Genomic DNA, 22,929 nt, shown 5'->3' with positions numbered 1-22,929 from the left:
TGCACCATACCTGTATGGAGGTGAGCAGATCCAAATTTCTTTTTCATTGTTACCATCTACAATGAAGTGGCCTGACAGTGTACCTCATATCTACCTATCTGTCTGTCTATCATCTATCTCACAAGTTACCTTCGGAGATGGAGGATGCTGGAAAATCATTCAGCGACACAGTAATGTGTCATACTATTATGCAGGCTTTCACCATATTTTATTGTAACTTATTTGGAATCTACTTTTTATTTATTTTTATTCACATTTTTGATTTTCCAGGATGTTCAGCCTGACAAAGACATTGTCATCGATGTAATCATGTTTCTGTGGCAAAAATGCAAAGTTGGAGTGCAGCGAATGCAAACTGCAGTAGATGGATCCAAATTTGTACAGAAATGTGAAATGAATAGCAAGGTAGGTTTGATTAATGTGTGGTTTTTGATATTGATCTGTCGTGCTCAGCTCTGCTTAAGACCTTAGGAAGTCTGCAAGCTCGTTTTTAAAGTTTGCATGCTTCTTTAGGGGAGAACAATGATACTTGGTTAAGGCAGGTCTTACACGCTCGATTATCGGGAAGGAAATGTTCCTTCGCCACAACATGCTGTGATCACCTCCACGGTATGAGAATGGATGATCGCTATTGCGACCACTAGTCCTCATAAGCTCCATTGTTTCTAGGCAGCAGAGTGCCGTTTGCACTGCACGATCAGTTGCCCAGAAATGATGATTTAGTTGCTTGCACGAACAACAGTTTCACCCGATAAACAAGCAAAACGCTCATTCATCAAGTGATCGGCTGCACCTTTAGACAGGCCAATTATCAGGAACGAGCGCGTGTAAACTCGCCATTAGTAATACAACTGCGTGCTGTTTTTTTTAAAAATGGATAGCACACTGAATGGTACAAGCCAGTGGGGCTCTGTGTCGGACTGGGGTGCCTAGGGCCCACCAGTAATATTCATTCTAGGGGCTCACCGTACAGCCACATGCAAATATTACCTGACCCCTGTGTTCAAAGTTTTAAAACTGCGCCAACATACATTTATTTTCAGTTGTAGCCTGCTGGTTAGCCTGTGCCACAGACTGTTCTGTCCTGGATAGCCTGTTTCTGTGCCTAGAAGTCATCTGAGCCACCGAATGCATGTATAATAATCAAATGGGTACTTTCTTAAATCATTTACCCAGCTATTTATATGTACGCCATAGTCAAGTTGAGGTGCTGTACACCAGGCACCCTCAAACTGCGGCCCTCCAGCTGTTGCAAAACTACAACTCCCAGCATGCCCGAACAGCCTACAGCAGTGCATTGTGGGAGTTGTAGTTTTACAACAGCTGGAGGGCCGCAGTTTGAGGATGCCTGGTGTACACTGATCTTTAGTGCAGTTAGTGTACTATGTCATGTTCTACTTGTGCGGGCCCTGGAGAGAGTAGGGGCTCACCAAAGGATTCCCCAGTTCCCCTGTCAGCCAGTATGAAGTAAAAGAAGTTTTTTCACAGATCCTTATGCCTGATCCAAGAAGCTCACCGCTTGTCCTCTTCTGGTCTACTTCTGTGTGTCAGAATAGCCATTTCTATTGATGGGAGTGAAACAAATATGGGAATCATGTGAATGCTATCAGTTCCGTTTTTTTGCAGACTGACCATTAGGCAGAGCCATGTGCATGAGCTTTCAGCTTTGATGACAAACAGACCCATTAGTAAAGCTGACTTGGCGAGGACCTTACTAAATTTCTTTCTAAATATTACAAAATGAACTGCCCCAGTGAAAGGAACCTCTTTTTATTATTAGGGATTGGGATGTAAAAAATGCACTGTGCCATTTCATCTGTTTTCTACTACCCAAGATGTAGGCGAAAGATGGAAGATGGCATTACTCCGGTATCAAACCCTATAAACTGTTTTTGTCTGTTACCATGGAGACACATAATTCTACATATAAGCTGTAGAAACAAAGTGATTGGAAATTTTTATTCAAGACCTATTGCAAAGCTGCTTCTTTCAATTTTAGGCACAACGGAGCAATACAAAACGGTGTTGATCATTACTGTAAGGGTCCATTCACATGTCCGTATGTGTTTTGCGGATCCGCGAAACACGGACACTGGCAATGTGCGTTCCGCATTTTGCGGACCGCACATCACCGGAACTCTCATAGAAAATGCCTTTTCTTGTCCGCAATTGCAGACAAGAATAGGACATGTTTTATTTTTTTTGCGGAACGGAAGTGCGGATCTGGAAGTGCAGATCTGCAAATGCGGATGCGGACAGCACATTCCGGTCCCATTGAAAACGAGTGGGTCCGCACCTGTTCCCCAAAATTGCGGAACGGATGCGGACCCATTTTGCAGACGTGTGAATGGACCCTTAAGAATAGAATTGTAGATAGACCAACACATTGTCTCATCCAGTTCCTACAGACTACATGTGCTCACTGTCCTTATTTATTAACTTCAGAACCATCATACATGTCACTCATTTGGATAATATATCAGACATAATCAGGAGGTTAATGAAGTACATTTTTTGTAATATACGGCTTTCTTTTTACTTCCAGTGGATCTATATTCTATGTCTCATCTATGAAGTGATGCAGCACTCAAGTATCATGCATACAGATGCACTTATATTAGGAGAAGCGGCATTGAGATTAGCAGGGATCGCTGAAAATATGGCTGATGCCATTATGAAAAGTGGAAGAAAGTCAGGTAATACGTCAACTTAATAGGTTGTCTAAAAATAAGCTTTTTTCGTAATATAGGTATAATAGAGGTATTTCCCTATAGGACATTTATGGCATATCTCTAGGATATACCATCAATGTCAGATAGTTGTGGGTCCCATCTCTGGGTCCTGCTCCTATCTCCAGAATGAGAGTTCCCCCAAGTGCTGGCTTAGAGAGTTCCCCCAATAACCAAGTGCTGGCTTAGATATTTCTGGCAGTGCCATAGCGGTAAATGGAGAGGTGTCTGCGCTAGAGTGATGCACTCTTCATCCACCACTATGGGACTTCCGAAAATAACCAAGTGCTGGCTTAAATATTTCTGGCAGTGCCATAGCGGTAAATGGAGAGGTGTCTGCGCTAGAGTGATGCACTCTTCATCCACCACTATGGGACTTCCGAAAATAACCAAGTGCTGGCTTAGATATTTCTGGCAGTGCCATAGCGGTGAACGGAGAGGTGGCTGCGCTAGAGTGATGCACTCTTCATCCACCAGTATGGGACTTCCGAAAATAACCAAGTGCTGGCTTAGATATTTCTGGCAGTGCCATAGCGGTGAACGGAGAGGTGGCTGCGCTTGAGTGATGCACTCTTCATCCACCACTATGGGACTTCCGAAAATTGCCAAGTGCATACGAATAAGGGCCCTGCTCACAAGAACTTACAATCTATTGGCAACACCAAAGGTAAAAATGTATTTATTTTTTCTACAAAGAATATTGGGGGAAATTTATTAAACTGGTGTAAAGTAGAACTGGCTCAGTTGCCCCTAGCAACCAATCAGATTCCACCTTTCATTTTTCACAGCTCCTTTGGAAAATGAAAAGTGGAATAGGATTGGTTGCTAGGGGCAACTGAGCCAGTTCTACTTTACACCAGTTTGATAAATCTCTCCTATTATTTCTACATGTCTCCTCTGCAGTTGGTTTAGATCACGTTGGCTTGTCGGAGAAGCAGCTTGTGAAAGTGTGTTGGGGAATTACAGATATTGCATTAAAACATAACAAAAAACATAAACCTTGCCTGCTAAAGGTTAATTATTCTTAAAGGAAATAGCTAGAAATATACAGTGCATTTTGAGGAGAATAGTCATGAAAGTTTTTACCAAAATGTATTGTGTCCATGCAGATAGGCACATACATAAAAGCTGGAGCTAATGGAAAGGACCACAGCTGTGTCACCACACACACAGCTAGGCACCGACATTTCAGTATTCTTCAGCCAGAAGAGTGATTTGCATTTAAATATTGCTTTTGTGCCATGTTCTTATTTGCTGAGATACAGGTGGAGGTATTGATTCATTCGGAGCCTTTGAAACACACATAAAAACAATTCAAGAAGTTCCTTAGAAAAGGCTCGTAGAACTTTCCTTGTTTCTGTTTTTCAGAGAAATGACAATGTCACTCTGAATTTTCCTTTTCTGCTGAGAATAATGACTTTCTCAGCTCTAAAATACTGAAATCTCGACGAGGAACAAGCTGACTTGATGCCAAAGTGAACGTGCTACATATTGCCTTCAACCATTAATGTGAGGTTGAAGAAGAGCATGTGCTAACCTTTAGCCTTTTAACTGCTAAAGCTCCTAAAAGTATTCAAAATGTCAAAGAGGCTAATTCTGGGTATTTCAGTATATCTTCATGCCGTTTCTAATGTGTTACTTTTTCATCTTCGGTTCACTCAGCCCATATAGACATCTCCTGAGGCCCCCTTAATGGCAGATTTATAGTGCTTGATGAGCACTATATTGAAATTCCTCATGTTATTATAGGGCTGGAAAAGGCACTATGTTATTCCTCATCTTCTACCTTCACTTGTGTGGTAGAAGTGTTCTGGCCGCCTGTTCCGGCAGGTAAACGGAGGATGCAGCGGTTTGTGTCCGGCAGGTTCTCTGCTTGTCAGCAAACAGAACGTCTGCCAGACCCCATTATACTTTAACGAGGCGGGCGGACATTCTGTTCGCACCCGGCAGCACCGAATCCAGTTCATTCCAGGAGGCCGTTCTCTGGTAGATGTGACTCTAGCCTTCATTCTTCTCGAGTTTTCTGCAGTGAATACAGCCCAAATCGCTTAACGTCAAACTCCATTCAAACTGCATTTCAAAGCCCTCGACACCGAGCGGTATGCTACAGTATGTATTTTTGGAATAGATCGGATTTATTGTTTTTAATAAATTTACGTTAAATTATATATTTTAAAAAATCCGCTATAGAAATGGATGGCAGAATTCTGCAATTAATACAACCCAAAATGCTTAGCGTACAGACTCCGTTCAAACTGTGTTTTGAAGCTCTCTGTGCTGAGGGGTGTGCTATGTGTCTCAGATTTCTATTATTTTATTCTTCACCAGTATTCTGCGATTAATACAGCCTGAACCGCTTAACGTACAGACTCTGTTAAACTATGTTTCAAAGCTCTCATGACAGGTGTGCCATGTGTTTTTGGAGTCAATTGGAATTGTCCTTCTTAATGAATTTATGTTTAAAAATAAAAAAAATCCCCCATAGAAATGAATGGTGGAATGTTTGGAGATTCATGGATGATGTCACAGTCTAACTACCACCCAGTCTTAAAGACACAGCACACACGCACGGCCCCACTTCTCTCTCACAAACAGAGATTCACAACCACAGGCGCACACACACAAACTTTCAGCTCTATTCAAGCACTTTGGGGCACGTTTATTAAGGCTGATCGCTGGCCACTCCATAACTTTGCGCGATCCAGCGCCAGTTCTTAATGTAAGACAGCTTCCAAGCTGTCTTATGTTTAGACCATTTTCTACATCTAAAATAGGAGTAAAAAATGGTGAATGAGTCAGGCCTGCCAAACCGTCCCCTTCCCCGTCCATGTCATGCCCACAATTTTAGACCGGGTGTGAGCAGGGCGAAGTCGCAGATAGCGGCACAACTAAGGGTACTTTCACACTAGCGTTTCTCTTTTCCGGAAATGAGTTCCATCATAGGGGCTCAATACCGGAAAATAACTGATCAGTTTTATCCCCATGCATTCTGAGTGGAGAGCAATCCGTTCAGGATGCATCAGGACATCTTCAGTTCAGTCACTGAATGGCGTTTTGGATGGAGGAAATACCGCAGCATGCTGCAGTATTATCTCCGTCCAAAATTCCGGATCAGTTGCCGGAATGCTGGATCCGGCATTAATTTACATTGAAATGTATTAGTGCCGGATCCGGCATTAAAAATACCACAATGCCGGTGTTCTGCCACCTTTCTATACCCGGACAAAAGTCTATACCCGGAAGTGATGTAGCTGCACCGGAAGTCACGTGGACGCGTTGGAATCAGCTGGAGGAGGGGGTGTACGCGCTGTGCAAGCGCATTCGGCTACAGTATGTTAATCTGGCAGAACGCCCCTTCATTTTCCCAGCCCTCCATTTTTTTACTATCCATCTCTTTCTTTACTATCAATGGCGGCATAGAGTTAGTTTTAGCAAATGCAGAGCGCAGTGAGGCCGAGCCCGATGCGTGGCGAGCGAAGCCAGATTTACATACTTTAGCCGAATGCGCTTGCGCAGCTCGCACACCCCCTCCTCCAGCTGATTCCAACGCGTCCACGTGACTTACGGTGCAGCTACATCACTACCGGGTATAGACTTTTGTCCGGGTATAGAAAAGTGGCAGAACACCGGATCCGTCCTTCAGGTCTGCGGATGCGCAGACCGGTAAAAATGTGAAAAAAATAGATAACTGATCAGTTTCTCCGGATGACATCCGGAGAGAAGGATCCGTTCATGTAATGCATTTGTAAGACGGATCCGGATCTGTCTACAAATGCTGTCCGTTTGCATGCGACGGAACTGCTTGCCGGATCACTCTGCCGCAAGTGTGAAAGTAGCCTAACCGTTGTGAAATACGCCAAATTTAGGTGTATTTCAGTATAGTAAATGATCTCCTATGTATTTCCTTCAGGAAATGCCAATTTAGTTAATATTCTTATTATATATATATATATATATATATATATATATATATGTATATATGTATATATACCAAAGAAATACATTTTGCACTGTTCCCCTGATTTTAATATAATTAAATTGACATTTGTATCAGTAAAACTTTTATGTTACAATAAAGAAAATGAAACAGTGGAGATTGGAATGAGTTGGAATGTTACTGGAACCAGAGGTCTCTTATGTTGGTGGCCTATCCTGAGAATAGACCATCAATATAAAAATCCTGGAGAACCCCTCTAAAGGGGGTGGCCCACAAACAACATTTAGCACTTATCTACAGGATAGGTGATAAATGTATGATCAATGGGACCCCATTAATCATGAGAACAGGGGTCCCCAGGTCCCCTATGTGAATGGAGCAGTTATATGCACACATCTGACCACCGTTCCATTCATTGTCTGTGGGGCTGCACTCATCTATCTGTATTGGCACTGTCAAGTACAACGATATGAGACTGCTAAGTACTGCACTTGGCTATTTCCTTTGTGCTCATAGACAGTGAATGGCGCTGGTTGCGCATGTGCACCACCACTGCATTCACAAAGGAAACTCAGGGATTCCCATTATTGTGATCGATGGGGTCCCAGCAGTTGAATACACTGTGACCCAATATCTGTTATCTATCCTGTGGATAGGTCATAAATGTTTCAACAATGGTTGTAGGTACATTCAATCCCTTGTTTCCCTGAGTTTTGATAGCTTATTATCCGTCCCTCTATTATAAGTTATTATTTTGAGTGTATTTAAAGAGGACCTGTCACCACAAAATGCAGTGCAATCTACACTGATTGATATTTATATATATATATATATACTGTATATATATCCATATCACTCCCATCCACACTGTTCACATCACTTACAGTTTGAAAACAGAAAATAGTATGTGTTCATTGAATAAGAATAAGATGAGGTTTATCAATCTGTCAATCATATTGTAACATGAAATAGGATTAAAGAAACAACAAGATAGCAATAGTTTTCACTATGTGCTCTAGTGAAGTTGTTTTATACAATAATATATAAGACGCAAATGCGTTTATGGTGCGTTTTGCTACATTTAGGTTGTATCAATATGCAAGAAATTTGCAATGACTCTAATGAGGATGGATGTACTCCATCCTCATCTATCTCCCTCCCTTTTGTCTAACCTGGGATGCTGATATGATCTATGCATTAATACCAGGATAAGATATTATATACCGTAGATTGATTTTATCATGATATTATCATGTTGTATGTTTTAATTTAGAGAGATTTAGATTTTATTAGGGTAGCGAGGCCCGCAGAGACCGCTGTAACACATCCAAGTGCCTGATACATGAGACGCCGATACAGCGAGACCTGCAGGGACCGCTGTAACACATCCAAGTGCCTGATACATACCAGTGCCAGCTACATGGACTCTGAAACATCAAAAGGATAATGTTACTATTAATGCCCATAGCTGTTACATTATCCGATTTTATCTAGATAAGTAATGTGGATATAAGCGCAGTCAAGACTTAATGTAAAAAAAGGACATCCAAGTCTTTGAGCTACCGTTTTATTTCAAAGCCAGAACTAATGGAGGAAGCATCACTTTAGTAGACATCACGCAGACACGATTTATAGGTAACATATGGAACTAGACACTCACGCAACTTGGTGTCTTATCACATCTTCATTTGTTGAGTGACTTTTACCCCCTGATGGGCTTCTGATGTGTACAGTAATCAATACCCTGAAAACGGAGGCTCATCTGAACGGGGCTGTATATTATCCAATCGTTTAACTATGCGCCTGTAGACGCTTGTTGCATCTATCCAAATTGCCTGTTTTTGTGCCTTTAACATAACCTTCCACCCGAAATTGACATACCATATGCCATATATATTGTGAGTGTCTATAAAGTATTGGTACCGATTGAATATATACCAACAGGTTGACTATTAATTAGTATATATTCACTCACTATGTGGCATAATCCCATTATTATTGATACATCAGTTTTATGATTTTAGTCTTTATGTGATTTTATCCTTTACGTTTAAATATAAATAAATATGATTATTTTTAATAAATGTATAATAACTTCTTGTAAAATCATTGGTGTATTGGTCATCCCTGTGACAACCCAGATATTAGAGTGCCCTCCAATCTCTCTTTCTCTCCAAATGGCTGATTGATATATAGTTTTATGGGAAAGATTAAGTAAAACTTGTTATTTATTCATTTCAATCTCTGCTTATTCTGGGCTTTGAAGACAAGGACGCGGTCCTATCAGTGATTGACAGCCTTCCCTCTATGACTGTGTATACAGAGAATGCTGTCAATCAGTCATAGGACCGCCTCCATGACTTCAAAGCCCAGAATAAGTGGGAATTTAAATAATTACCGTAAATTACAGGTTTTACTATATATTTTCCCATAAAACTATATATCTATCTGCTCAGCTCCTCCTGTTCTCTACCTTGGTGTCTGTAACTTAACTTGCATTATCATAGTGACATGTTCTCTTTAAAGGGGTTCCTTGGAATGATTAAAATGGCCACAAGCAACTTGTCCTAGAATGTGAGTAGGACTGGTAGCCACCACTAGGCTGGTGAGGGTGCGGGGCCTTGCTACACAATGCACTGCTTTACAAGGTAATAATGTGATGCTGACTATGATATGCCATCATGGCTGAGCAGCCTCACAGGAAAACTCAACAATGTGTAGTATATGCAAGTGCCAGAGCATAGTGTGTAGTGAAGCCTTGTCCGCTCACCCACCTAGGCTGCTCTGCAAGTGGAGAAAATCAGGCCTGCTCACGTTCTAGGAGGGGTTGTTGGCAGACATTTTAAATCATTCCCTGAAAGAGCTTACAGTCTTCATGGGTAAAAGACAGTATGTGAGGATAGAAGCTGGTTATATACAGTAGTTGTGCAGTACAGACAGGGTTATTGTAGGTTAGATGGTTGGGCAGGAGAAATATTGGAAATCCTGATATGAGGAGGTCAGAGAAGAAGGTCTTGTGAGAACTGGAGATTATGAGTAGGGAGGTATTGACACTGTGGAAGGGATAAGTTGTGGTCTCGATTTCGATAACATACTTGTTGAGCAGAGATCTTTGTGGTAAGCTGTAGTGGTATACATGTTGTTCAAAAGTAGTATGTTGGAAATTTTGGGAATAAAGTGATTTTCATTATTATACTTGGAAAAAGCAACACTGCAAAGAAACAAATGGGAAGATTTATCAAAGATCTGCATTTTAGGTGCACCCTCCGGTAGTCCATGTGACAGAATGAAATCTACATGTCTTCTTCATTTGCTCCAGAACACTGCTGCTGCAAAAAAGATAAAAGTGTTGGGTCCACTAGTCCAATATTAGTGGCATTTAAAAGGTCCCAAACATAGAAACATAGAATGTGTCAGCAGATAAGAACCATTTGGCCCATCTAGTCTGCCCATGGTGTTTGCAACTTTTTTTTTTATGCCACAAAAGTTGTGTGGGAGGAATGATAAATTCCCCCCAATGTTTTCGATGGTTAAATGATTTAGATTAGGCTTAAGCTGGACATAGTGTACATTTCAGATAGCTGTCAGCTGTACACTTGTTCGGCCAACAGCTTTCTCTTCCGATCCCCATGCATATTCACGTATGGCCCATGTTCTGAATGGAGGGAGGGGACACATCTGGCAGCAGCTTATCTCCTGGTAACAAAAGGGTTGGGTATGTTGAAATCCAACTTCCCGAGCCTTCTCTAACCTGACATCTGCCACTGGGGGCCTCCCATACACATTAGATGGCCATCCAGTGCTGCCAAAATCAGGAAGGTTGGCCACCATTAATCTAATGTGTATTGCCAGCTTTATTTGCACTTGTATTTCATGTAGGACCATGCAAATCTGTTAAAGCTTTGTCTTTATATTGTCGGAAATCAACAAAGCCAAATATCTCTTAGAAAGAATGAAAATGTGTCTTTGTTTAACCTAACCTTCTCAGCATTGACAACAAATTAATTGCGTTCTTACATAACTGCTAGTTACCTGATGGGTAAGAATTTTCTATCAAGTAGTCAGGTGAAGTCAGCTGAACCGTATGTGCTTATGGTTTCCAAGAAACATAGGTTGACAAATGGAGCAAAATGAGTGCACTGTGGCAAGTGAAAGGAAGGATGGATTTAATTAACAGATACAGCACATTCCTAGCAGTGAAGAGCAATGTATTTGTGAGCTCTGCTAAACACACTGCTGAAAGGAATCTGAACTAGGACCCTTCTGACCATGGTGGAAATTAGTTTTCTGCCGTAAGGATATTCTGCTGACAACAGGGCAATTAACCCACAGAGACACTGTGAACTTCGAGTCTGGAGAATCCCATTCTGAAGACCTTGTAAAATAAACCATTTAGCAATGTAGCCACCAACTGAAATGTAAAAGTGACCCATGGAAAAAGTCACAGTACTACAATTCTATAATCTGCATATTAACCTTCTGATCAAAGGACAGGTATGTATTATTTGACCCTGGGCAAATCTGTTCGGAGTTGTATTCATATCTCATAATGCAGAGAAATAACAAGGCCTATAATGTCGTTTTTTTGTGTGTGCTCAATCACTAGTCAGGATAAATAGAAATCAATTCATGGCTAAACAAAAAAAAAAAACACACAAATAAATTAACATTTTTCCATTGAAACACAACCTCTGAGTGTAAGGGTTCAATCGCACTTGTGAATTACAGTTCCATATTTTTGGTGCCAATATAGTCAAATGCACAATTCCTTTATTTATTTTTTTCATACGCATATTTTTATAACGTGCATGATGTTTTCTTTTTCAGTATGCTGCTTGTTCTACTGGATCCTTGTTAATATTGCCCTTAGCCTATAGAAGTCAATAAATTGAAGTTACAAGCGTGTGTTTGCATGGATCAAATGTGCATATTAAGTCCATATATCATCTGAATTTCAGAAACATTACAAAAATAGCAGTAGTTAATCCTTTCACAAAAAGCTGAAGAAATATGGATGAAAAATTGATTAAAAACAATTTATAGAACAAAATGGATACAATATAGTGACTGAATACATTCTGTATTGAACATCCATATTTGATCTGTATTTTATACATAAGAATAAATCCTTAAATAGGATATTTTATTTTCTCAGTAAGAACCATAGAACCACCAGTGAAACCTGTGGATTGAGATGAAACTTTAAGGCCCCTTTCACACGGGCGAGTTTTCCACGCGGGTGCAATGCGTGAGGTGAACGCATTGCACCCGCACTGAATCCGGACCCATTCATTTCTATGGGGCTGTGCACTTGAGCGTTGGTTTTCATGCATCACTTGTGCGTTGCGTAAAGATCGCAGCATGCTCTATATTGTGCGTTTTTCATGCAACGCAGGCCCCATAGAAGTGAATGCTGCTTGCGTGCAAGCAAGTGCGGATGTGGTGCGATTTTCATGCATGGTTGCTAGGAGATGATCGGGATGGGGACCCGATCATTATTATTTTCCCTTATAACATGGTTATAAGGGAAAATAATAGCATTCTTACTACAGAATGCTAAATAAATTAGGGATGGAGGGGTTAAAAAATAAATAATTAAACTTACCTTATCCACTTGTTTGCGCTGCTCAGCTCGTCTTCTTTGATGACCTGGGAGGAAAAGGAACTTTGGTGACGTCACTGTGCTCATCACATGGTCCATCACGAGGTGATGGATCATGTCATGGACCATGTGATGAGCGCAGTGACGTTACCAAAGGTACTTTTCCTCCCAGGTCATCAAAGCAGAAAAAAGAAAAGTTTAATTATTATTATTTTTTTTAACCCCCCCCCATCCCTATTGTACTAGGCATTCTGTATTAAGAATGCTGTTATTTTCCCTTTTAACCATGTTATAAGGTAAAATAATAAAATCTGCACAACACCTAACCCAAACCCGAACTTCTGCGAAGAAGTCTGGGTTCGGGTCTGGGTAACAAACATGACGATTTTTCTCACGCGCGTGCAAAACGCATTAAAACGCTTTGCACTCGCGCGGAAAAATCTTGTTTTTTCCGCGACGCACCAGCATCTTATCCGGCCCTTACACGCGACGCCCGTGTGAAAGAGGCCTAAGAGTCCAATGAATATCCACTGAATGAGTGTATGCAGGCCTCCTTGTTTATCAGAAAGCTACAGTATACTGTGCAGGAGCCATTCTTCAGTGCATTCTTCATTCTTCAGTGCTTGCACTGTACATAAGTGTATTCTTCTGCTTCTTTCCTTAAAGGGGTTTTCTGGGATTTTAATATTGATGATCTATCCTTAGGATAGGTCATCAGTATCCGATCGGTGGGGGTCCAATACCCGACACCCCCGCTGATCAGCTGTTTGAAGAGAAGACTGCATGCCGTGCCAGAGCTGCCTTCCCTTCATTGTTTATCTGTTCGCCGTTGGCACGGGGAAAGGAAGCCTATTTGCTCCAGTCCATCTGATATTGATCACCTATCCTGAGGATAGGTCATCAATATTAAAATCCCGTAAAACCCCTTTAACTTCCTCTGTATCGACACAAGGGATGTCAAAAAGATCACCGGGAGATGTATCCAATCCCCACTTCCATCAACTATGCCAGAGAGTTGGTAATCTTGAGTACTTGACAGTTTGGATTCAGCACTTTATTGCCCCTTTACATCTTGAGCTTGCTTTGTTGATTGATTATCTATTGAGATCTCAGATGCGGAGAACCGTTTTGGACGTGGGACTTGGTATGATAACAAGGTTCATTCTTTAGGACGCTCTGTACTTCGTTGAATGTATTGTGTAGGCAACTGGGATCATTTATCTATGCCAGGGTCCACAACAATTGTGTCTGGATGAGACATTATTTCCTCTTTTGTGGTGATACTATTTATCCTATATTAAGACTTTTCATAGGCTATGTCACTCCTCTTATTGTAGGGTCTTCCATGGTCTGTTAGAGCACAGTCTGCAGTGCAGAGCAGCTCTTATCAGAGAGATGAACCTGTTTGTTGTCTAGAATCTAGAGCGTTTGTACCAGGGCCAAGTTAGGGATACTACATATTTGATTTTTTGTTTGTAGTCCCGTCTATATGCTTTATTGTCTAAATTGACAGTTATCCTTCCCATGTACCTACAATATCTGGTGTAACCTATTAGTTATAAGAATAGTAAATGTCCGTGACAGCCAGATCCATGGTCTTGGATTTGGTTTCCATATGTGTGTTTTTTAGTGTATTTTTATATTGAATCTTTTAACTATGATTATTAAATGCTAAGTTTCATGGTTTGACAAATTCAGTGATGGTGTTAAGATGAAACCTGCTGTTGACCATCTTCTCACCGACTACAATGTAGAAAATTAAGATAATAATTTTTATAATTAGGCAGAATGCTGTACTGCTTGACTTATTAAAGGGAACCTATCAGGAGATGCTACCCGATCCACAGGCAGTGTGAAATCTCAACAGGCTCCTTGGTTACAAAGAACTATGTTTTACAATGAAATGCTGCATTTCAGAGAAAATTTATTTTAAAAACAAGCAGAGAATAGGTAAAATAGTCACTCAGACAACTACCCACTGGCATCTTACCATCCAGCCTGGCTAGATTGACAGACCTGTCCCTATGTGTGCAATGGGAGAGACTCTCTAGCTGAATTTGGTGGGGAGAAGCCATCAGGAAGCTGCCTTCATGACTCCTCCCCCAATTCTTGACAGATTTTTAAAAATCTACTTTCTTTAAAACACAAGAGCATTTTAAAGTAAAACATAGCTGCAGGGAACCTGTTAGTATTTATTGATGCCCATGGTTCAGGCAGCATGAATCCTCTGACATATTCCTTCTATAGAATAGAGATGTTTTAAACAGATCAGATACAAAAATTACATGTAAGTATTTAAGATCATATCCCTATCAATGGGACTGTTCTTGTACTTAGAAAAAAAATACATACTGACCAATGGGAAGTGACCAATGGAAAACCATGGAGACATTGCGCTACATAGACCTCTTGTGTTATAATCTAATTTGCCACAGAATACTAAAGGGCATAGATCGTAATTTCCCATAAACATTCATAGTCAGTTGAGTTCAGTGTGCGTGTCTACGTAGGAGTTAGTGAAAGTTGGCAAAGTGTCTAATGTGTAGACCCCTTTGAAGAGAGTCTGCAAGCATTTTGGCCACGCTAAACTACTGACAGCACTAAGTAGGGGCTGGGGAGAGCAGTACATACATACCTTGTGAGAACTTTTCTCATTGTGAGTAGTGAGAATATGAAGTTTTATTCTGCCAAATGCTGCTCTCTCAAATGTGCCCAGGAGGTTGAGATTCATTTTGAATTGTTCTCTGCATTGAGCTGCTTCACAGCCCTTCCCTCTGTAGAGGTCTTCTGGTTGGACTCTACAGCCACCACTCAAAGCAGAGGGGAGAGGCTGTGAAGCAGCTCAATGCGAAGGGCACTATACAGTGAAGCCCTGCCCTGGGCACAAAATCTAGCAGAACAGAACGTTATATTCACACTACTCCTAATGAGAAAAGTATATTTGTGCTGCTCTCCCTATCTACTACCTAATGCTTTAAGCGGTTCAACATGCATGACATTCAGAAACATAAAGCGACGGTCAGTTAACAGCAGCACATTTAGTACTTTGGATGAGTGGTTAACTGAAAACAGATCTCCATAGGTCTTCCTTTGAAGGTTTGCCAAAATGCGCGTCGGGGCTGGCGCCATCCCTGAGGAAGCACACATGGCTGATTCTGTGTTTATAGGTTTGATTATTTGGCACTATGCACTTGCACTTTATTATTATCTAATGTGGATGTCATGTTGAATCGCTTCCCTTGTGTGTTTTTCCTCTTGTGGATGCCGCCTTTCCCTGCACCCATTCTTTATGTACGGATTGTCCTCTATGTATGTTATCAATACATTTATTTATAATTTATGCGGTCAGGTAATTTTTGATAGGTAGTTTGTAGATAATAATAGTAGCTATAATAATTGTATTGTGCTTGGAGGTTTTCATTTTGTATTCTTCTGTGTTTTTGAGGATGATATTCAAAATGTTGAAACACATAGTTTTGTGTATACAGATAGTATAGTTGGCATTTATTACATATGCAAAGTGGGATGTATGAATAAAAGAGTGTTGTAATATCATCATTTTTATCCTGAGGAATTATTCTACTGTAATCATTTTAATTAGTTAGTAAAGCTTGCTTTAGCCATACGTCTATCGTTGTATTTTGCTTAAGTGGTTCCCTCAATTGTCTGCAGCTTATAAGGAGAAGTAACACGTTTCCTCTTTTCAGAAAGATCACAAGAAACAATAAATACAGACGTGCGCTATGGGAGCAATAAACCTTTAAGTATGAAGGTGAGCAGATAAGTGATGTGTTTCCATAGAAGACATAACCTAATGAACATGCAAAATAAACCATTTTTGTGCCATACTAGGTTCATATAATTTTTTTTGCTATCTAGTTGAGGTATAAGCTTTTCACTGCATACTCCAAAACAAATGTATCCTGCTAAACCAGGATTCAACTTGGTTGTATGTATATAGCTGGATCCTGCTGCTGTTGACTAGTAACTCATAGAAGATTTGCATTGGCTTCATATTGACCTTTCACGTTCAGAACTAATGTCTGTAGGATAGAGCACTCACTGTGTGGAGAGCAGAATATGGGAATTTTTTTCTGCCCAGTCTTTATTGCTAAGGAAATTTTAAATTGTCATCTTGTTTACAACAGTAATGTCTTATTATTGTGTTAATTTAAAGGCTGTGGGCACATTTGCGGCATTTTCTAATAATTGAATTCTACTCATTTTGAGCTAAAATAATTTTTTCAATTGGTTTTGATTAAACCTTTTTAACAGTTTTTTCCTTTTATGGCTTTCACTTTCAGTGGATTTGCAGACTGTTGCTTTCTGCATCACATTGAATCCAACAGATAGGTGCTCAGTAGCTCTTATCTGTACTTTCCTGATAGCTCATAAACACTTGTTTAAGCTGAATAATGATCAAGGTGATGAGAATTTAGCTGTAATGATTGCTGCAGATGGACTGAAAGTGAAAGCTGTAGAGGAAAAACTGTTGAAAATGTAAATTAATCCAACTAAAAAACAAAAGTGTTTCATCTCCAAATAAGTAAAATGCTATGATTTAAAAAAAAAATCCCAGTTTACAGTACTGCAAACTATTCTATACACTTTCCGTAACAGTCGCATACACACACACACACACACACAGGGGGGAGGAAAGTGACCACTGCACTCCACCCTCACCCCTGGCCCTTCCTACTTGCCTTGCAAGTCCTAATGACAGGGGACAACTGGACGGCAATCCCTAGCTTGGAATAAGTGCAGGGAGGACAGAGCAGACAAACAGAATGTGAACGGACCGAGTCAATACCAGGAGAGCTATGAAGTACAAATGGAGCAAGCAGGGAATAGTCAGAAGAAGCCAGGGTCATAAATACCAGGAGAGTCGTGAAGTACCAAAGGAGTCAGCAGAGGATCGTCAGGAGGAAGTTGGGGTCAGAATTCCGGGAGAGCAGCAAAGTACACAAGGAGCAGGCAGAGGATCGTCAGGAAATCAGCAGAAGGTAAGTACGCCAGGTCAGACAAAAATCACAGGTGGAACCTAAATAATAGGCAACCTGTGGCCAGCAGGCTGCCTGTTTAAATACTGACTAGCAGGGGTCGTGTGATGTGGCCAGCATCACATGACTCACCCTGCTGCAAATGGCTGAGCACTGAGTGCCCAGCTCGGTGCTCAGGCTTAATCTGGTTGCTGGGGAACCGAGGACGCCGGCCGTGCACATCTCCTCCCCCCATCACCCAGGAGACGAGGACGCGTCCTCGCTCCTGCACAGAGGCGGGGCGCCGTCGTTGCTGCGGAGAGTGAGCGCATCGCTGGCGCCCTGTGACACTTTGTTTTTGTTTTATTTTGAGTGCTTTTTGCAGTTGGGACAGATAGCCCCATTAATCTTATTGAATTGGGAGCAGAAAGCTGGGGGCCTAGGTAATCTAATTTATAACATGGGTCACGCAGAAATTCATTTTGAAATTCTAGATAGCGATTGTCTTTCATTCTTATGTGGAATTGTATTTTTTTTATCGTAGAAAGCCCCTCTGACGCAGCTGATTTTTGCGTATGACACCTTAGACAAAGCAAATAAAGGCTTAGCCGTGTCTCGATCAGAAGGCAGTGGACATCATGAATTATCAGTTGTTGACCACTACATCAGAATGGTAAGAACACGTATGATAACCTTGTAGACAACTATAATAATGGGTTTTAGTTTAAAGTATAACTGTTGTTTCCGTTTATTTTTAATATGGTGTAGGGATGGGGGATATTAAACATTTTTGTAATATACTTTATTAGGGAAAGGTGTTTATTTTTGCTAGTAATCAGGGTGTAAGAGTCTCTAACTGAGCGTTGCTAAGGAGAGTCTGTCTTCAGTTCTACTGCGCGTGGAAGATGACTATATCCCGTACACATAGAGGTTTCCCGCCTGCCTCTTGTCATTACCCCAGCCCCTGCCTCCCTATAGCTTTACATCAATAAACAGCTTTCCATAATAAATTATAATGCAAAAATGCTTAACGCCATTGTCAAAACATTATATTAAAAATAAACCAAAATGAGTTACTACTTTAAAGTAGTATATGTAATTATTGTAAGATGTAGAGACCCAACATTTGGCTAAATCAGGTCCTACTTCAGTTTAGCAGAAAGCTTTATATTATTCACACTCCTTGGCCCTGAATTATCATGCCTGCACTCCAAAATTCGGGATTCAAAAAGTCGCAAAATTGGGCTTTTGCAACTTTGTGGGCTTGCTTATGGAAAAATTTTGCGACTTTTTGCATTTTTACACCACTCACTCCAGTTTTGAAATATAGGTTGGAAAATGGGCGTGGTTAGATATGTTAATGAGTTTCACTCCCAAAAAAAGATGTAAAAAAGTCACAATCTCACTCCAGTGGGAGGGTGGAATAGGAAAACTGGAGTAGCTTTTCTAAAAGTGTTAGGTTTAAGGACAAGACAAATTTATCAAGTAACGTAAGACATTTGATATATGTGGCAAAAAGATTAAAAAAAGATAAAACACAGACTCCAGAAAAACTGACTTTAAATATTCCCCTCAGGATAAATTCCCCCCTTGTTTACTGAATATTTAATGATTTATAAATTCTTGGTTAAGTCCTGAAGTAATATTTGTTAGGATTATAAACTAATTAAAACACAGCAATACAAATGAATACTAATCCATCCTCTATATGTTTGTTTTTTCCTGTTAGCTGGATGCAAAGATTCAACATGTAGAAAACACACTTAACGTGCAAAACAGTTCTTCCGAGTCACTTGTAAATAATGTGACGATGATGGATTTGCAGCTTGAGTTAATTGTAGCCCAGCATCGGGTGTCAATCAAAATCCTCCGTCAAGTAAAAGGTAGGAGATCTGCTTGTGCCATATCTGACTAAAAAGTGGAAGTGCTATGACAGCACATCTCACCATGTAATAAAGCCCATTAGCAAGATAATGGAGACTATACATTCGTAAAGAAGAAAATCATATCAACTTCGGACATCGTCTTCAGCAAAAGCTGACTAAGGCTACTTTCACACCTGCGTTCAGTGCGGATCTGTCTGGTATCTGCACAGACGGATCCGCACCGATAATGCAAACGCTTGTATCCATTCAGAACGGATCCGTTTGAATTATTCTTTCAAAAATAACGGATCCGTCCTGACTTACATTGAAAGTCAATGGGGGACGGATCCGTTTTTAATTGCATCATATTGTGTCAGTGAAAACAGATTCGTCCCCATTGACTTACATTGTAAGTCGGGACGGATCCGTTTGGCGCCGCATCATCAGGCAGACAGCAAAATGCTGCAGGCAGTGTTTTGGTGTCGGCCTCCAGAGCGGAATGGAGGCGGAACGGAGCCAAACTGATGCATTCTGAGCGGATCCTTATCCCTTTAGAATGCATTGGGGATGAACGGATCTGTTTTGGGCCGATTGTGAGAGCCCTGAACGGATCTCACAAGCGGACCCAGAAACGCCAGTGTGAAAGTAGCCTAAAGCTGCTAAATTTTGTTACATAAATTGTTTACTATTTGTGTTGTGTCGGTGAATTTATCTTACAGAGTTATTGCGGGTAATTGTCTTATATATAGTGAAACCATTGTGGCTATGCATTGCTTTTGGATTACTGGGTCACTCTCTGACATCAGTGTAAAACTTTTTACAGAACACTGATTTCCTGGAGCAATGGGGGGAATATATTATGAGTTTTGCTCAGAATTTGTGACTTTTATTGATTTTACCCTACACTCACTAAATTATAAAAAAATGGGGGCTATGGTTTCCTTCAGCACCAGAGATTTACTGCAATTGACATGTGACAGGCAAATGAGACATATTTATTAGGAGGCCTGCCTGTAATAAAATTTATTGCATCTTACTCTAGCACCGTTTGGACCTAAATTGGTATATTGAACTCTAGTCTTAGTAAATTCCCACTGCAGTCTCTTAAAAATATTAAAGGGGTTGTTTGACCGCCAAAGCAGTTTTACTTAAGGCCCTGAAAAAGCTTAGCATAAAATAAAAAAGCCACTTATTAAATATTTCTGCTGCTTCTGGTAGCCTGTGAACCTGAAGTGTGACCCATCCATCATCATGTGCAGTCCATTTACTGGCCCCGTCTGGGGGCCCATGACTGCTAAAGCCAATGAATGGCTGCAGCGGTGCACGTGATGATGGGCAGAATGTCACACTTCATCACTGACTTTTTTCTTTATGCTAGGCATGTTTGGGACCATAAGTACAATTGCTTTGGGGGGTTGGACAAGCCGTTTAACCCCTTAATGCAAAAAAAATATGAAATCCTTAATTGTACATCATTTACTGTATATGTAAGGGGTGTATGAAGTAGGCTCACAAGCTGTGCTTGCTTCATACATGTCGGGTGCTGGCTGTGTAATACATCTGGCTGCAATGATCAGGATTGGAGATGATTCAGATTTTGGTAATTTAAGCCCTCAAAAATATAAAAAAAAACTATTAGAAATTTAAATCAACCCTTTCCCATTTTTGTATATATAAAATAAACGTAATTGGTATCGCCAAGTCCGAAAATGTCAGAACTATTAAACTATAGGTTAAAAAAAAAATATGAACTGTCATTTGTGCCTACTGTGACACAGTGAGAGTTTTGGTCTGGGAAAACAGGTATTTTCCTCCCAGCCAGTGATGCTGGGCTGATTTACAGCCAGGTGAGGTCAAATACCGGACCGGATTTTAAGTGCCAGTCCGGGGGTTGGCAGCAGCTTGCTGTCCTTAAATAGGCAGCTGGGCTCAGAAGCCATGTCTGTGTGCTGGGATCTGAGTCCTGTGCTGGGCTGGAGAGCTGAGACCCGGTGTGTCAGGGGAACAGGCTGCCTAAAGCCTGTATTTGAACTTTCTGAGGCAGAACTGCCACCAAGGTTACTTTTTGTTATATTATTTTTGTTTTTGGCACCATGTGTGAATAAAAACTGAAGTTTGAATTACGAACTTGTATTTTGCCTCTGTACTGCACCCGCTTATCCTAACTACCAGAACAAATCCCCACACTACCATGGGTTCAACTTGTTTGAAAGGGTAAAGGATCTTTAGCTTTTTGGGAGAAAGTTAAAATGGAATAAATGTTTTGCGTCCAATGACTGCCGTCAATGCGAGGAATTGGGGATTGATCCAGGGGTTCTACAGGATGTAAGGTCTCTAGCGGAGCTGCTTGAGGAGGGTGAAAGAGATAGAGGCCAGGGGCCATTTACTATGCTTAGGCCGGTCTCTTCTAAAAGGGCCCCATTAGTGACAACACCCCCATTGACATGTTTTTGAAAGTGGTACTGACCAGTTAACTAAAATTAAGGGACTGAGGGGTGGTGTTAGAAACTTGACCCCAGTGGAATTAGAAGCGCTTATAACTTTGGAAATTGACCCCTCTATTATTATCAAGCCCTCCGACAAAGGGGGTAATATTGTAATCATGGATGAAAAAGATTATGTTGGTATGTGTCAGACCATCCTCAAAAACAGGCAATGTTACAGGGTTATTTATTCCAATCCATTGCAAGAACATCGCAAATCATTACAGGATATACTGAGCAATGCCCTAAATGAACGTCTTATTAGCCAGTCCGAGTACACATTTCTATTGCCATCACATCCCAAAATAGCTTGTTTTTATAGCTTACCAAAGGTGCACAAATGGACAAGTCCCTTAAATGGGAGACCAATTGTGGCAGGCACTGATAGTCTGACACATAAGGTGGGCACCTACTGTATGTTGATGTTATTTTACACCCCTTTGTCCACTCGCTACCATCATACGTGCAGGATTTACATGGATTCGGGCACGTATTTTGCTAGTTTGGATGTGGAGGCTCTATACAGTAGCATCCCTCACCACACTGGATGTGAAAAGATCAGTGATTTCCTCAAAGTGGAAGACAACTCCAGCCACATAATCAATTTTTCCTATCCCTACTCAAATTCATATTGGAGCACAATGTGTTCATGTTTGACCATTGCCTCTTCCACCAGCTCAGGGCTGTAGCTATGGGGAGCCCATGTGCCCCCACTTTTGCTTATTTATACCTGGGCTGGTGGGAGAAAGAGATTGTGTTTGGGGAGGACATGGTGGTCGGACCTAATTGATCTTTGGGTTCATTATAACAACGACGTATAGATTTTTTGGAAAGGATCTAAGGAGAAGTTTGTGAACTTTGTAGGGGCTTTGAATAAGAATGACCTTATTGAGGTGGGATAGCTGGCATCCATTACCACTTAAATGCTGAATTCCATAGGGTCAATTCTTGCAGATTCAACACAGTTGTTCTACCATAACCGATTTTCAAAGGGTGGCCAAAGATCTGACTAACAAGTTGCAACGGCGGGGATACCCGCGACAGACACTTAAGTCCGCTTACCAACACGTGTTGTGCAGCAATAGGGAATCACTTTTACATCCAAGACCTAGGGAAGAGGATGGAGGACCTATTTGCATCATCGGCATGTTTGACACTGCTCATGCGACATGTACTAGAACAGTATTGGAGCATCTTGCAGGCAGATCCCGACATTGGACATCTATTACATTCAGAAGGAGTCGCAATCTCCGCGACCGTCTGGTGCATAGCCTCTATGAATCTTCCACCCCGCGCACCTGGCTAGCGAATGGTCTCACAGGCACCTTTAAGTG

The 22,929-nt window shown here is 41.0% G+C and overlaps 1 protein-coding gene across 1 annotated transcript in view; it reads left to right on the top strand.

Annotated features, from left to right (window-relative positions):
• Positions 1-22,929, top strand: part of CFAP54 (cilia and flagella associated protein 54) — a 383,858-nt gene that overhangs the window by 60,339 nt on the left and 300,590 nt on the right. The window contains exons 14-18 of the mRNA XM_044280574.1: positions 271-405; positions 2,546-2,696; positions 15,976-16,040; positions 17,792-17,920; positions 18,977-19,130. Coding sequence (XP_044136509.1) covers positions 271-405; positions 2,546-2,696; positions 15,976-16,040; positions 17,792-17,920; positions 18,977-19,130 — 634 coding nt within the window. The remainder of the gene's footprint in view (positions 1-270; positions 406-2,545; positions 2,697-15,975; positions 16,041-17,791; positions 17,921-18,976; positions 19,131-22,929) is intronic.

Source organism: Bufo gargarizans, chromosome 2 (assembly GCF_014858855.1).
Source record: "Bufo gargarizans isolate SCDJY-AF-19 chromosome 2, ASM1485885v1, whole genome shotgun sequence".
Taxonomy (NCBI): domain Eukaryota; kingdom Metazoa; phylum Chordata; class Amphibia; order Anura; family Bufonidae; genus Bufo; species Bufo gargarizans.
This window is presented reverse-complemented; position numbering and strand designations above follow the sequence as displayed.